The 13,255-nt window shown below is 37.9% G+C and overlaps 1 protein-coding gene across 11 annotated transcripts in view; it reads left to right on the top strand.

Moving 5' to 3' along the window:
• The window catches only part of LOC126365782 (titin), a 523,502-nt gene that overhangs the window by 445,958 nt on the left and 64,289 nt on the right, over positions 1 to 13,255 (top strand). For all 11 annotated transcript variants that reach the window (XM_050008347.1, XM_050008355.1, XM_050008352.1 and 8 more), the window contains 5 exons: positions 446 to 575; positions 4,149 to 4,328; positions 4,976 to 5,232; positions 8,596 to 8,708; positions 12,858 to 13,014. In XM_050008347.1, coding sequence (XP_049864304.1) covers positions 446 to 575; positions 4,149 to 4,328; positions 4,976 to 5,232; positions 8,596 to 8,708; positions 12,858 to 13,014 — 837 coding nt within the window. The remainder of the gene's footprint in view (positions 1 to 445; positions 576 to 4,148; positions 4,329 to 4,975; positions 5,233 to 8,595; positions 8,709 to 12,857; positions 13,015 to 13,255) is intronic.

The following is a 13,255-nucleotide window of genomic DNA, read 5'->3' as shown; positions in this document are numbered from 1 at the left end:
TTCAGTAGTTATTCCTGTATGGTACAGAGTTGCTATTAATATGATATCCCATGTCAAGGTTAAATTAAGGGTTAACCACCCCTAACAAACTGCATAGAATTGCTATAACATAGAAACTAAGTGTGTAGGCATCACTCTTTAATGACACAATTTAAAACGGGTTTCATTTTATCCTCCGTTGAAACACAGCTTAAACATAGACTTTGCATTATGATTGTATATATGTATTAGTTCGTGTGGTGATGACGAGAATATCTGCAAAAGCATTAGCTCACGTAGGTACTATTGTCACATCACCCATTGTGGTCAATGTGTGTGTGTGTGTGTGTGTGTGTGTGTGTGTGTGTGTGTGTGTGTGTGTGTGTGTGTTTCCTTAGCTGACATTATTTCGTATGCTTAGAGATCCAATAATCTTTGACTTTTGTGTTGTACCACTATTTTATAGCACCTGATGAGAACATGCAGCCACCACTTTTTACGGAAAGATTTGAGGAAGTAAAAGTCCCTGAGAAAGGTACATTACGTCTGGTAGCCAAGGTGACAGGGAATCCTGTTCCAGAGATTACGTGGCTCAGGTTTGTGAAGAATATCTTCTAGTATTGTAATTTTTGAGTGTGAAATAAAATTAACTGACAGAAGACTGCTGCATTCACTAATATTATCTTAATTATTTCATAATCATTTTATGCATTTGATCATAGATTACATTTTGCCTTTTTTATTTTTATTTATTTATATTTTTGTATTACACATTTTCAGCATTGCAGCACCACAAAATAATTTTCTCTTCTTTTTACTGTTGTGAGTTTCTAATTAATTTGAATGAACCAACAGTTGTATTGTGGTTCGTGTTTGCCCATTCAATAGCTGTATTGTGCTATACTTTATAAGATGTTGTTTTACACAGTGTATAGCATTAATTAAGTGAATGAAATAAAAGTCAAATACCTGTCCTTCTCTCAAAACATTTGATACTTTTTATGTGTTTGGGAGATTGCTGTAACTAGAATATAGTGCACTAGAAACAAATCATATTTTCTGGACGGTACTTCAGTCTAGTTACCAATTTTAGAATTGCATTAAGGAATTTGCACTAGAGATCACCATAAGCAATTTCTGCCATTTTCTACAGTTTCTGTTGCTGTTAGACATTAGGTTGTGTTTGTGCAACATTTGTAAATATTTTGAGTTGTACATATTTAAGCATTGTATAAAATATTAAAGCTATTTGGAATATATTGTTAGTTCTTCACTTACAGTTTGTTATGGCAAATGAAATTCTGTATGTTTTTCAAATTATTTATATAATGTACAGACAGTGAAGTCATACTTCATCAATTGTGCACCATCATGTACCTTGAAACAGAAGAAGGTCTTTTATCAAGGAACACGTGATTTTTGCAAATTAACTGAGTTTTATTAGTGCCTGAACAATTCTATCTCTCTTGAAAATGGAAGCTTTTGTTAATTTCAAAATGTATTTAACTTTTAACTGGTTTTTGATACAATTTCTGCTTTTCTTGATTTCACTTACCGATTTTTGGTATGTAGTAGATATTAATGTAAGATATTGATGACTAAATGAGGTATTTACAAGATTTTCATGATTGCAATGCTTTTAAATTTCAATGGAATATTCATTCATAGGTGTATGACCATGTCGTACCATGGAACATGGTTTCACAGTTGGAAAAACTTTGAATTTTTAGGGTATTTTTTGTAATTTCAGAAAAAGACTTCAGCACATAATAACTGAATGCTATAATTTAAAAATGGAGTAAGAAAATTCATTGAACTTCTATTACAGGGCTGGTTAGAGATGAAAGTCCGAAAACTGTTTCAAGGTACCATCACTCTCCCCTACTGCTGTAAACCTTCTGAGTTATTCACCAGAAGAAAGAACTAACAATTATTGTAGTTTCCTAGTAGTGAATGTTAATATTTTTTATGTGTGTATACTGAAGCAGAGAGTAAAAATTTGTACCAAGGCTGCGAATCAAATCTGGGTCTCCTGCTTGGTAAGCAGGTGCATTAGCCACTAAGCCACCTTGGTAACAGCGGTTCACACAACTGCATGGATTACCCTGGCACGCCTCCCTCCTGGCCTGCTTAGTGGCTCTAACACACCTGCCTAGTAAGCACGAGACCTGGGTTCAATTCCCAGCTTTGGTACAAATTTTCACTCGTCGCTTCAGTTTATATACATAAAATCGTATCTGTATGAGACCAGTAAAGTCTCTGAAACTGTGTCATTTCATTTGAATGAATGTCAGGTTTATCTTCAGAGCTTTTTATTGTTTTGACCCCATCACTCTCTTTTATATTACTGACTCTCATGTTTTCTGATACAATGTTGTTGATGTGTTACATTTTAAATTTATTTAAGTTGCATTTTTATAAATTTAGCAGTGTAAATTACTACAAAAAATTGAAATACAAAGTTATGAAGCATACTGAAGAGAAAAGAATATTGTGTGGTGGGAGTGAGGTTGGTAAGAGACAGAAAATAGTTGTGAGATAAGGAAGAAACCTTAGAGCTGTTTCAGCTCAAACAGTAATGAAGTAATAGAAGCAGGCTCACAGTGGTGTAGCATCAACAGAATGGTTCAAAACAGTGTTATTTGTTAAGAAACTTCCCTGGCAGATTAAAACTACACAGACCAAGACTTGAAATCAGGAGCTTTGCCTTTTGTGGGCAAGTGCTCTACCGAGTTTGAGTCTCGGTCTGGCACACAGTTTTAATCTGCCAGGAAGTTTCATATCAGCGCACACTCTGCTGCAGAGTGAAATCTCATTCCAGTGTTATTTGTTGTTGGCACACTTTATACGTAAGTGCTCCCACTCGATGGTTAAGCAGTTCTGTAATGTTACACCTCATCGGTGTAATTAGAAGAAAGAGAAAAACGAGCAGCAGACACATTTCTATACTAGAACGCATCATATATGTAGTATGCATTTTGCCTGATGGCATTATTTATTTGCTTTAAATGTTTGTGAATGTAAAGCTGTGCATTTCATGAAACTCAGAAATTTAGTATCTTATTGCTACAACATCAATGAGTTGCGGTTAGAATTAATTAACTCATGCAAATATCTTGGTGCAACAATTTGTGGGGCATATGAAATTGAGTGAGTCCATCAGCTCAGTTGTTATTAAAGCAGGTGTCAGATGTCGGTTCAGTGGTAACATGCCATAAATATGCTGTTAGTCTACAAAAGTAGTTGTTTACAAAACTCTCATGCAGCTCTTCCTAGCATATTGTGTGCGATACATATTAAATCTCAAAGGAGAGTATCATAGGGATGCTGCAATATTTAGAGTTGCAGATGCTTGAAGATAGGCATCGGCTTTTCCACAAGAGTGTACTTACTAAGTTTCAGGAAACAGCATTTAGTAATAAACCCAAAAATAAACTATAATTCCCTATGTATCAGTCCCATAAGAACAACAAAGACAAGATTAGACTAATCATGGTATTCATAGAGGCAGTTAAGCAGCTATTCTCTATATGCAAATGGGACGGGAAGAAATCACAGTATGTGGTACAGTGAGAAGAGATCTCTGCCATGTTCTCCATAATCATTTGCAAAGTATGGGCTATTCTGATGTATGTTCATACAGATTTGTTATGAAAATTAGGTTGTTTGTTGCACAGAATAAATTCTTCATTTAGGAGATGGTTATCAGCTAATCTAAGACGTTTCATTCGAGTTGGTAATTTCTGTTGTGTCGTGTATTGTACCTATGTATAGCTTTAGCTCACAAGGCTGAGAAATTACTCTTTAAGCACATAAATTTCTCATAGACATGTAGTGCATTAGCAGTAACTATATTTAGTTCTCTAAACTTATCTTTGTAGTGTACCTTAGCATTTTGTAGCCCTAAATACAGTTTGGTTTTCTTGTAACTACTGATATTTGAACATTTAGCTGTCTTATCCCAAAAAAACACCTATTTATTTCTTTCATATGTGAATTTTGATAAAAATTTACATTTATGATCAGTTAAAGTAAAACTTTCAAAGTATAAGAATTGTTGCTAATTAGCCAAAAGGTGAATGATGGAGTAAGAAATAATTTTGATGATAAGTAGAAGGGGAAAAAAGTACTTCTTAACTAATGTTTAGTTATATTCCCTCTGTTTACAGGAACAATAGACCACTGAAACCATCACCAAACCTAACTTTATCATTTGATGGGACCACATCTTCTTTGGAAATTCAGAATGTGGATTCAGAAGTTGATGCTGGAAACTACAAATGTGTAGCCAAAAATCGTGCAGGAATCACATCACATGGAGCAAGAGTTTCAGTCGATGTTCCGGAAGTGTGAGTAGTGTTAATATGTTTCTCAGTAATTTCTCATCTCCTTGTATCATGTACATACACTAGCCTCGTAAAATATATTTCAGGATTCCTGTACCAGATTTAATTAAGATAAATAATTCATACATGAATAGCCATTTAAACATTTGCTGTTATTGTAAATAATTGTTAATAGAGACTCTTGTGTACTCTGATGCATTAAAAGTTCTTAAATTATGGGAAAAATTGCAGAACGGTGCTTATTTTCAAGAGACAAAAATATTTAGTACTATTGATAGAAGAGTATAAAAAATACATGATACCACCCTAGCTTCCAGAACTACTAGTTTCTTCCTTGTGGAGGGGAGAGGGATAGACTGGGGAAGGGTGGAAAGGAAGAGTAGGTCACTCAGAACACAGTACAAGAGAGACCATCCTCTGGTGAGGACAAGGGGAGATGCAGATAAAGGGGAATTGTGTTAGGGAGTATTACAGTTATAAGCACTGTGGCAGCTACAACCAAGAGTTGATGCAGACCGAGTTAGAAGTAAGTATTGTAAATGTGTCATGTATTTATCAGGCCAAATTTGTGTCATGTACATTTTTAGATATGAAATAAAAAGCTTCATAAACAAGATGCCAATTGCAATTCAACATATTATTTTTTTCAGCACATTTGTTAGGAAACTGCAGGAAATTACTGAAGTTGAGGAACGAGAATCTCTGGTACTGGAATGTGAAACTTCACACACAGTGTCGACACACTGGTTCCACGAGAATCATGAGCTCAGTGGAATGGACCACCGAGTGGTGGTGCAAGAGGGCCGTATTCATCGTTTGCTTATAAAGAACTGCACATCGCGAGATGCCGGCCTGTACCAGTGTCGGGTGAGGGATCAAGTGACGGAGGGCCATGTTACAGTCCACGGTTAGTAAAGCAGTTAAATATGTTGTTCTGAGTGGAATCTTTATTCTCTGTATCTATACAGATTTGTGGCTTATGTGAGCAGGTACAAGTTCCTTCAATGATTGTAGAATTAATGGACTGGAAATTAAATTATTTTTGTTCATAACTTCCTGTGAACTGTAATTTTGGTAGGATGTCATACAAAATTTTTACCCCCATCTTATCACTTTGTTTTTTTCTGTTACTCATTTCCTCTCATTACCTACATCTACACTTTTATGAGTGGAAGGTACTGCTGGTACCACTACCATTTTCCCCCTTCCTGTCCCATTTGCGAAAGGTGCACAAGGAGAAAGAAACTTCCTTATGAGATCTAACCTTTCGTATGTGCTCTCATGTTTTCTTGTTGCGGTTATTGTGTGAGACTTTTCTCAGAGTGTGAACTCTTGGAATTTCCAGGGTAAACCTCCTCATGACACACGATTCCTTTTGTGTTTGTCTGCCACGGAACTTTGTTGAGCATTTGTTGTGCCAAAACGTGACACTCTTTGTTGGATCTTGTCTATGAATTCTGTTAATCCAACGTGGCAAGCATCCCAGACTGATGAACAATACTCAGTAACTGGTCTTTTTAGTGTTTTGTTATGAATTACAGTTTCTTAATTACTTTCCAACAAATCTCAGCCGGGCCTCAGCTTTTCCTACAATTAATTTTATGTGTTCATTAAACTTTAGTTTGGTCCTCACAGTTACTCTCAGATGTCTTATAATTGTGTTTGTTACCAGTGGTTTATCATTAATAGCATAATTGAAGAGTAATTGGGATCTTCACCTATTTCTGTGCAGAATGTTGCATTGATTAACTACCAGCGCCACACTAATCATTGATCCTCTCCAGGTCTTTCGGTATGTCACTACAGTCTTTTGGCATTGCAGCCTTCCTACAGCAATATCATTATCTCTGAACAACCTTGTAGAGCCTCTGATGCTGTCCACCAGATCATTTGTGTATCAAATGTCACCTCTTTAAGCATACCAGTTAACTAGGTTAAGACAACAAATGTTTTAGGGTATTTTTTTAAAATCCCCATTATACCTGTTAATTTAGATTATTGTGATTTCCATCAATTGAATAAATATGTGACAGAATCCTTCCTACATCCTCTGCAGTTGAGGCAGTGTTGCTTCTCTAATGACATAAATGTCAGATGTTAAACCTTAACATTTCTTCTTTCTTTCATTTACCCCATATGTTGTTCCAGCTCATGTTACATCTGTTAAGTGGAATTTGCTCTGTCTGGTGTCTCCAGTGAGTTTTTCTGCCCCCACCCCCTTTTGTTGCCTGGTTCTTACAATTCCACTCCCCTCTATATGTTTTCTCTCTTTAATTATATATGTATTTATTTTCCTGATTCTTCTCTCTTTCTGTTTTAATTTTTTGTTGTGATCTCTTTGTGGTATATTCTCAGTTTGCTCCCACTATTAGCATCAGATTTCATGTTCTTGAAACTCACAAGTTGTTGGAATTTTATTGTTTCTCCACATTATATATTTTCCATCTCTTTTCTTTATCTTTTACTGTATGAAAGAAATGGACCATTCTGAAGCACATAAATCTATGAGTTGTCTTACTGGTATGACTGTTAACTGGTACCCCTCTGTTAGATCGTTTTTGAACTCTACAAAAATTTTGGTTTAGTGTGGTTAGAGTTGAATCCTCTGTCTTGTGATCCAAAATCAGTAACTGGCTAAAAACAAAGATTCCAAGACTTACCAAGCGGGAAAGCGCCGGCAGACAGGCACAATGAACAAAACACACAAACACACACACGGAATTACTAGCTTTCGCAACCGATGGTTGCTTCTTCAGGAAGGAGAGGGAAAGACGAAAGGATGTGGGTTTTAAGGGAGAGGGTAAGGAGTCATTCCAATCCCGGGAGCGGAAAGACTTCCCTTAGGGGAAAAAAAGGACAGGTGTACACTCGCACACACACACACACACACACACACACACACACACACACACACACACACACACACACACACATCCATCCGCACATACACAGACACAAGCAGACATATTTAGGCAAAGAGTAAGGGCAGAGATGTCAGTCGAGGCGGAAGTACAAAGGCAAAGAAGTTGTTGAAAGACAGGTGAGGTATGAGCGGCGGCAACTTGAAATTAGCGGAGATTGAGGCCTGGCGGATATCGAGAAGAGAGGATATACTGAAGGGCGAGTTCCCATCTCCGGAGTTCGGATAGGTTGGTGTTGGTGGGAAGTATCCAGATAACTCGGATGGTGTAACACTGTGCCAAGATGTGCTGGCCGTGCACCAAGGCATGTTTAGCCACAGGGTGATCCTCATTACCAACAAACACTGTCTGCCTGTGTCCATTCATGCGAATGGACAGTTTGTTGCTGGTCATTCCCACATAGAAAACGTCACAGTGCAGGCAGGTCAGTTGGTAAATCACGTGGGTGCTTTCACACGTGGCTCTCCCTTTGATCGTGTACACCTTCCGGGTTACAGGACTGGAGTAGGTGGTGGTGGGAGGGTGCATAGGACAGGTTTTACACCGGGGGTGGTTGCAAGGGTAGGAGCCAGAGGGTAGGGAAGGTGGTTTGGGGATTTCATAGGGATGAACCAAGAGGTTACGAAGGTTAGGTGGACGGCGGAAAGACAACCTGAAAACAGCTTTCACATCCCGCAACTACCCTCCCGACCTGGTACAGAAGCAGATAACCAGAGCCACTTCCTCATCCCCTCAAACCCAGAACCTCTCACAGAAGAACCCCAAAAGTGCCCCACTTGTGACAGAATACTTCCCGGGACTGGATCAGACCTTGAATGTGGCTCTCCAGCAGGGATATGACTTCCTAAAATCCTGCCCCGAAATGAGATCCATCCTTCATGAAATCCTTCCCACTCCCCCAAGAGTGTCTTTGGAATCTTTGTTTTTAATATAACTTTTGTCATTTTAAACAACAACATGCACAATTCATGTTAAAAAAAACCATATTGAAAGTAGAACATAGGAATAATTGTGTATAGAAATAAACATGTATCTCTCAAATACATATATAATTATGGTGTAATATGTTGATCATGTTGACTATTGTATTAAACATTGAATTTTGCACAGCTCAACCATATCATATTACCCATGTCACTTCACTGCCACCACTTAATTTGAATGTGTAAGACAGCTGCTCCAGAAGTCACAAGAATTGGCATTAGATTGGAACCATAAGTGCTGACTCTTCACACATGAAAATGTCAGGTTATATTTATTTGTGGGTCATTGTACACATATTGTAATTGTTATCATTGCTGGAAAATTAAAATGAAACTTCATGCAGTACTTTCTTCTTTCCATTACAGATAAAAAACCTGAGTTTTTGCGGAAGTTACAAGATTTCGAAGTGAAAGAAAGGGAAAGTGCTATATTGGAAGTTGAAATCACATCAGAAACAGCAGATGTAACATGGCACAAAGTAAGGGAATTTTGACTGGTTGCATTTATGGTGCTTGTATAGTATGGGTTTCGGTTGTTGAACTGTATACACCCCCCCCCCCCTTTTTTTTTTCGCCCCCTCAGATAACATGTGATATGTAGTATTTAAGATTTGTAATATTTTTTCTCAAGCATTGACATTGATCTACTATGGGCCCTGTGAATAACTTTTTGCGGACAGTGTGAAAAACTTTTTGGGATTTCATTTATCTGTAGGGACTGTGTTACTTCACTCTCCCACTTCCTGCTTCTACACTGCCCCCCCCCCCCCCCCTCCCCCTTTCCCAGTATTCTCTTAAGTGAGTCTAGTGTCAGTCATTCTGGAGATTTATGTGATTGATTTGATCCTTTGCTTGATCCTTGAAATATTCAGACACTCAGATTAAATATTTTGCTGGTAATATCTAACTCAAGAGTACTTTCTAATTGTAGGTATTTTTCTTTGGGTAAAATACCATCTCCATGTTTCTGGCCCTTTCACAGCTTGCAGTTTTGTCTTGTATATTAATTGGTATTATGCCACAGAGATACTTAAACAGACCAACCTCATCAAGTCAACCAAACAGACCAACCTCATCAAGTCAACCATTCTTTGTGGAGACGGATTTTGGGCTTTTGTTAAAATACAAATACAAATACATTCATGTTCAGGAAAAAAAAAAAAAAAAAAAAAAAAACAGAACACTTTGAAAGTCTGGCGATATGATGTTTATATTCACAGGGCATGTACATTAGTATATTCTGCAGTAATGATGAGCATTTGAACCATGTCAGCTCATGGGTTCAAGGTCAACACCGATGTTGTTCCACAACACTACAAACCAGTAAAATATGCCTGCTGCTCTCAAAGGTAATGGATCAGTGTGAATGAGCAGACATGCAGGATGCCTTGCTGATGTATGCATGAACCATATCACCAAATCGGTGATTTTGCAAGAGGGCATGTGTTGTTGGCACAAGGGAATGTGATGAATCCATCTGGGAAATTGCTGCTCGTGTTGGATGAATTGTTTCTGCAGAGCAACATGTGTGTGGAGAATAGCTCACAGAAGGCCATAGAACACGAAAAGATGGGTTAGGTTGCACCTCCCAGACTACCTCCCGAGATGATCGACACCTCATCTGAATAGCTTTGCAGTATAGATCTGCATCCTCCTCAGCTCTGGCACGACAGTGGAACAATGTAGCACATCATTCACCATCACCGGTGACAGTCTGTCATCGTTTATTATGGCATAGATTATGGGTGCATTGTCCACTGTCGTGCCTGTCTTTGGCGAATGTGCAGAAGCATGCTAGATGGCAATGGTATATGGAATGATGTCACTGGAGACAGGATTGGCATCAGATAGTGTTTTCAGACAAATCCATGTTCTGTTTGTTTGAAAATGAGGGCCACATTTTGGTTCGCCACAGACAGAAGGCATGGCATCACTGTGGCAGCATTTGCACAAGATGTACAGCACCATCTTGAGGCCTCATGATGTGATGTGCTATTGGGTACAGTCACAAATCACAGTTGGTGCATGTCCAAGGCACTGTAACCCATGTGACCTACATGAATGACATCCTGCAACCCATAGCCATACCATTTCTGCACAATGCTGCATATGCCATTTTTCTGCAAGGCAATGCACAACCAAATGTTGCTGCAAAAATAAGTGCCTTCTTGGTGTCACAGAAAGTCAACCTTTTGCCCTTGCTCTCCAGATCACCAGACTTGTCGCAAATCAAAACTGTGGGTGTATAGTGAAACAATAGGTGCAGTGCTGTAACCCTGAACTTTGGAACCAGGTAAATACAGCATAGATGGCTATACCACAGGCCACCATTCATGCCTTATATGTGTCGATGTCATCGTGCATGGAATAAGTTATCAGGGCCCATGGTGGACCCTGTGCCTACTAGGCAACAGGACACATGTTGAAACAAAGTGAATGAAAAGTTGATGATTTCTTCAGGATATACTAATGTAAATGAACATCCTCCCTCTAGTTATTCAATTTTTCCTAAACATGATTCTACAAATGCCAGTGTTGTACATTATTTTCCTAAATTATGTACAGGACAATTCAAAATGTATAGAATAGTTACATATTGTTATAACTATTTAATTCAAGGTGATACACTGATAAGGTTTACAGAGAAAATAAAAGAAGGTTCAAAATTTCAGTTGACATCCAAGCACAGTGAATTGAAAGCTGGTACAGTTTTAAATCAACTCCTTCCAGACTGTTGGATTGATCATAGCCAACATGATGACAGTGTGTCCTGCTCATGGCCACCTGGATCTCTAGATCTGACTTCGGTGGAATTACTTTTTATTGTGTTATGTGAAAGACTTTATGTTTCTAATTCACATATGTCAGTGACCCCCACATATGCTTCACAATGTATTGCGTGAAATGGATTATAGTTAAGATATTGCTGTTTGATGAAGGGGCCTTGTATAGAATGCCTATAAAGTATGGTATGCACTTTTTTCCCATGACACTAGAACAGCAAAAGGGGACAAAAGATACCTTTAAACTTTTCTTCTGCAATATTGAATTCCATTTTTAATTTATTTCTTCCAAACTTCATGGCATTTCCTTATTTCTTCTACTTTTGACAGTATTGTACCATTATTTGCTGTATCTTCACAATTCCACATAAATTCTTGAAGTAATCCTATAGAAGTGAGAGGGATCAATTGAACCCTGAAGTAGCTCACATTTAGCATACTGCTGTCCTCATAATTGTAAAGGTAACTGTGTGGCATTTTGCTCTGGTCAACAACTGCTGCCTTGAATGATGATAGATGATTTGTCAGCAAGATTTCCACACTGGACATTGTAATGTAACTTTCAGTTGCTTTTTGTGTGTTGCTGCTGCTGTGACTCATCATTGAGATTTATTTATTTATTTATTTATTTATTTTTTAGTATGACAACATGTGTTTTCAATTATGCTGCACCAGTGTTACTAATGAAGAGATTTGGCATGTTATGGAGTACTCAGCTATTGAATTAGAGAGTGACTCATTGGAACCAGATGTTAATTTTCTGGCAGAGACAACTGATTATGAATTTAGCAAAACTGAGAATGAGTTATCATTAGTAGATGTGAGAATGAGTTATCATTAGTAGATGTCTCTCCATCTCATTTCTTCCTACAACAATTTCAAGACTGAGCTGTTACAACAGTGAAGATCGCAGCTAGAAACAAAATGGAATGGAATACAAGGTCACTAAAAGGCCCTGAAGAGGGGCTGTTTTGAACATCCTCAAGGCAACAAGAGGACTCACTGCATATGTTTGCCACCCAGTCGATGGCTCTATCATCAGAGCCTTCTGACTTCTTTTTGCTGAATCAGTGCTGTGTGTCATAAAAAGAAGCTGAGCATCAAATGCTCAGAATTAAATGAAGAACACTCTTTGCAGTGTGTGATTGGAGGAATTGGAGGCACTGATTGCTGTCATTTACACCAGATGTGCCATTTGGGTTAGAAGTGTTTCTTTGGATGACCTTTGCTTATGTTCTTGGTGGCCTAATCACATCAGGAATAAAATGACAAGAGACAGAGTCTGCAAACTTATTAGATTCCTCTGCTTTGTTAAAAACTTATCCCAAGCTGAATACATTTCTGATGACAAGTTCTCTCTTATTTCTGAATGGTGGAACAAGATTGTGCAAAACTGCCTCCAGTGTTACTGCCCTGGTGAAAATATTACAACTGATGAGCAGCTACTTCCAAGAAAAGCAAGATGCAGGTTTACCCAGTTTTTGCCAACAAAATCTGACAAATACAGACTCAAGTTTTGGGAAGTGTGTATTTTAATCAACAGAAAATTTTTATGACTTGAGCGGTACCTGCTGTGTTACCTATTGAACTTGGGCTAATTCAGTAGTATATATTTTCAATATCATTTAAACTCAGTTCTTTACTTTGCAATGCCACAGCCAGTGTCATATGATTCTGTTTTATTTTTGCATCTAGAAATAGATCATTTTTAACTCTATGAGTGAGTGGCATTCATTTTGTTATTACTCAGTTTCGGTTTGTTTGGCTGATTGTAGTTTCTGTAGGTGCATAGATAGTTGGGCTGGAGGTATGAATAACCATTAATTTCTGCTTGTGATCTTTCAGGATGGTGAACAACTGACAGACACAAGTGATAAATTTGTATTTGAGAAGCAAGGAACAGTACGGAAGTTACTGATTCGAGGTGTGTCTGTCCACGATGAAGGCGAGTACACATGTGCCCTTGGAGAACAAGAGTGTACTGCAGAAGTCTCTGTTGTTGGTATGTACTAAAATATACACAGTTTTAAAGAACATACTCTGAGTTTTTCCTAACTCTGAACTGATATGTTAAAAATTAATGCTGTAGTTATTTCCACTACATTTTATTTCCTAGCTTGACAAATCCTGTGTCACATGCTCATGTTCCACCATACCTATTTGTAAACAGTTTCACTCCAAGGTTATGCACATAGTTGTTTTTAATTTCTTACAACCAGTCCTTCACTAATTTTATAGAGCAT

Source organism: Schistocerca gregaria, chromosome 4, assembly GCF_023897955.1.
Source record: "Schistocerca gregaria isolate iqSchGreg1 chromosome 4, iqSchGreg1.2, whole genome shotgun sequence".
Lineage (NCBI taxonomy): Eukaryota > Metazoa > Arthropoda > Insecta > Orthoptera > Acrididae > Schistocerca > Schistocerca gregaria.
The sequence above is the reverse complement of the archived record's forward strand: the minus strand, read 5'-3'. Positions and strand labels throughout refer to the sequence as shown.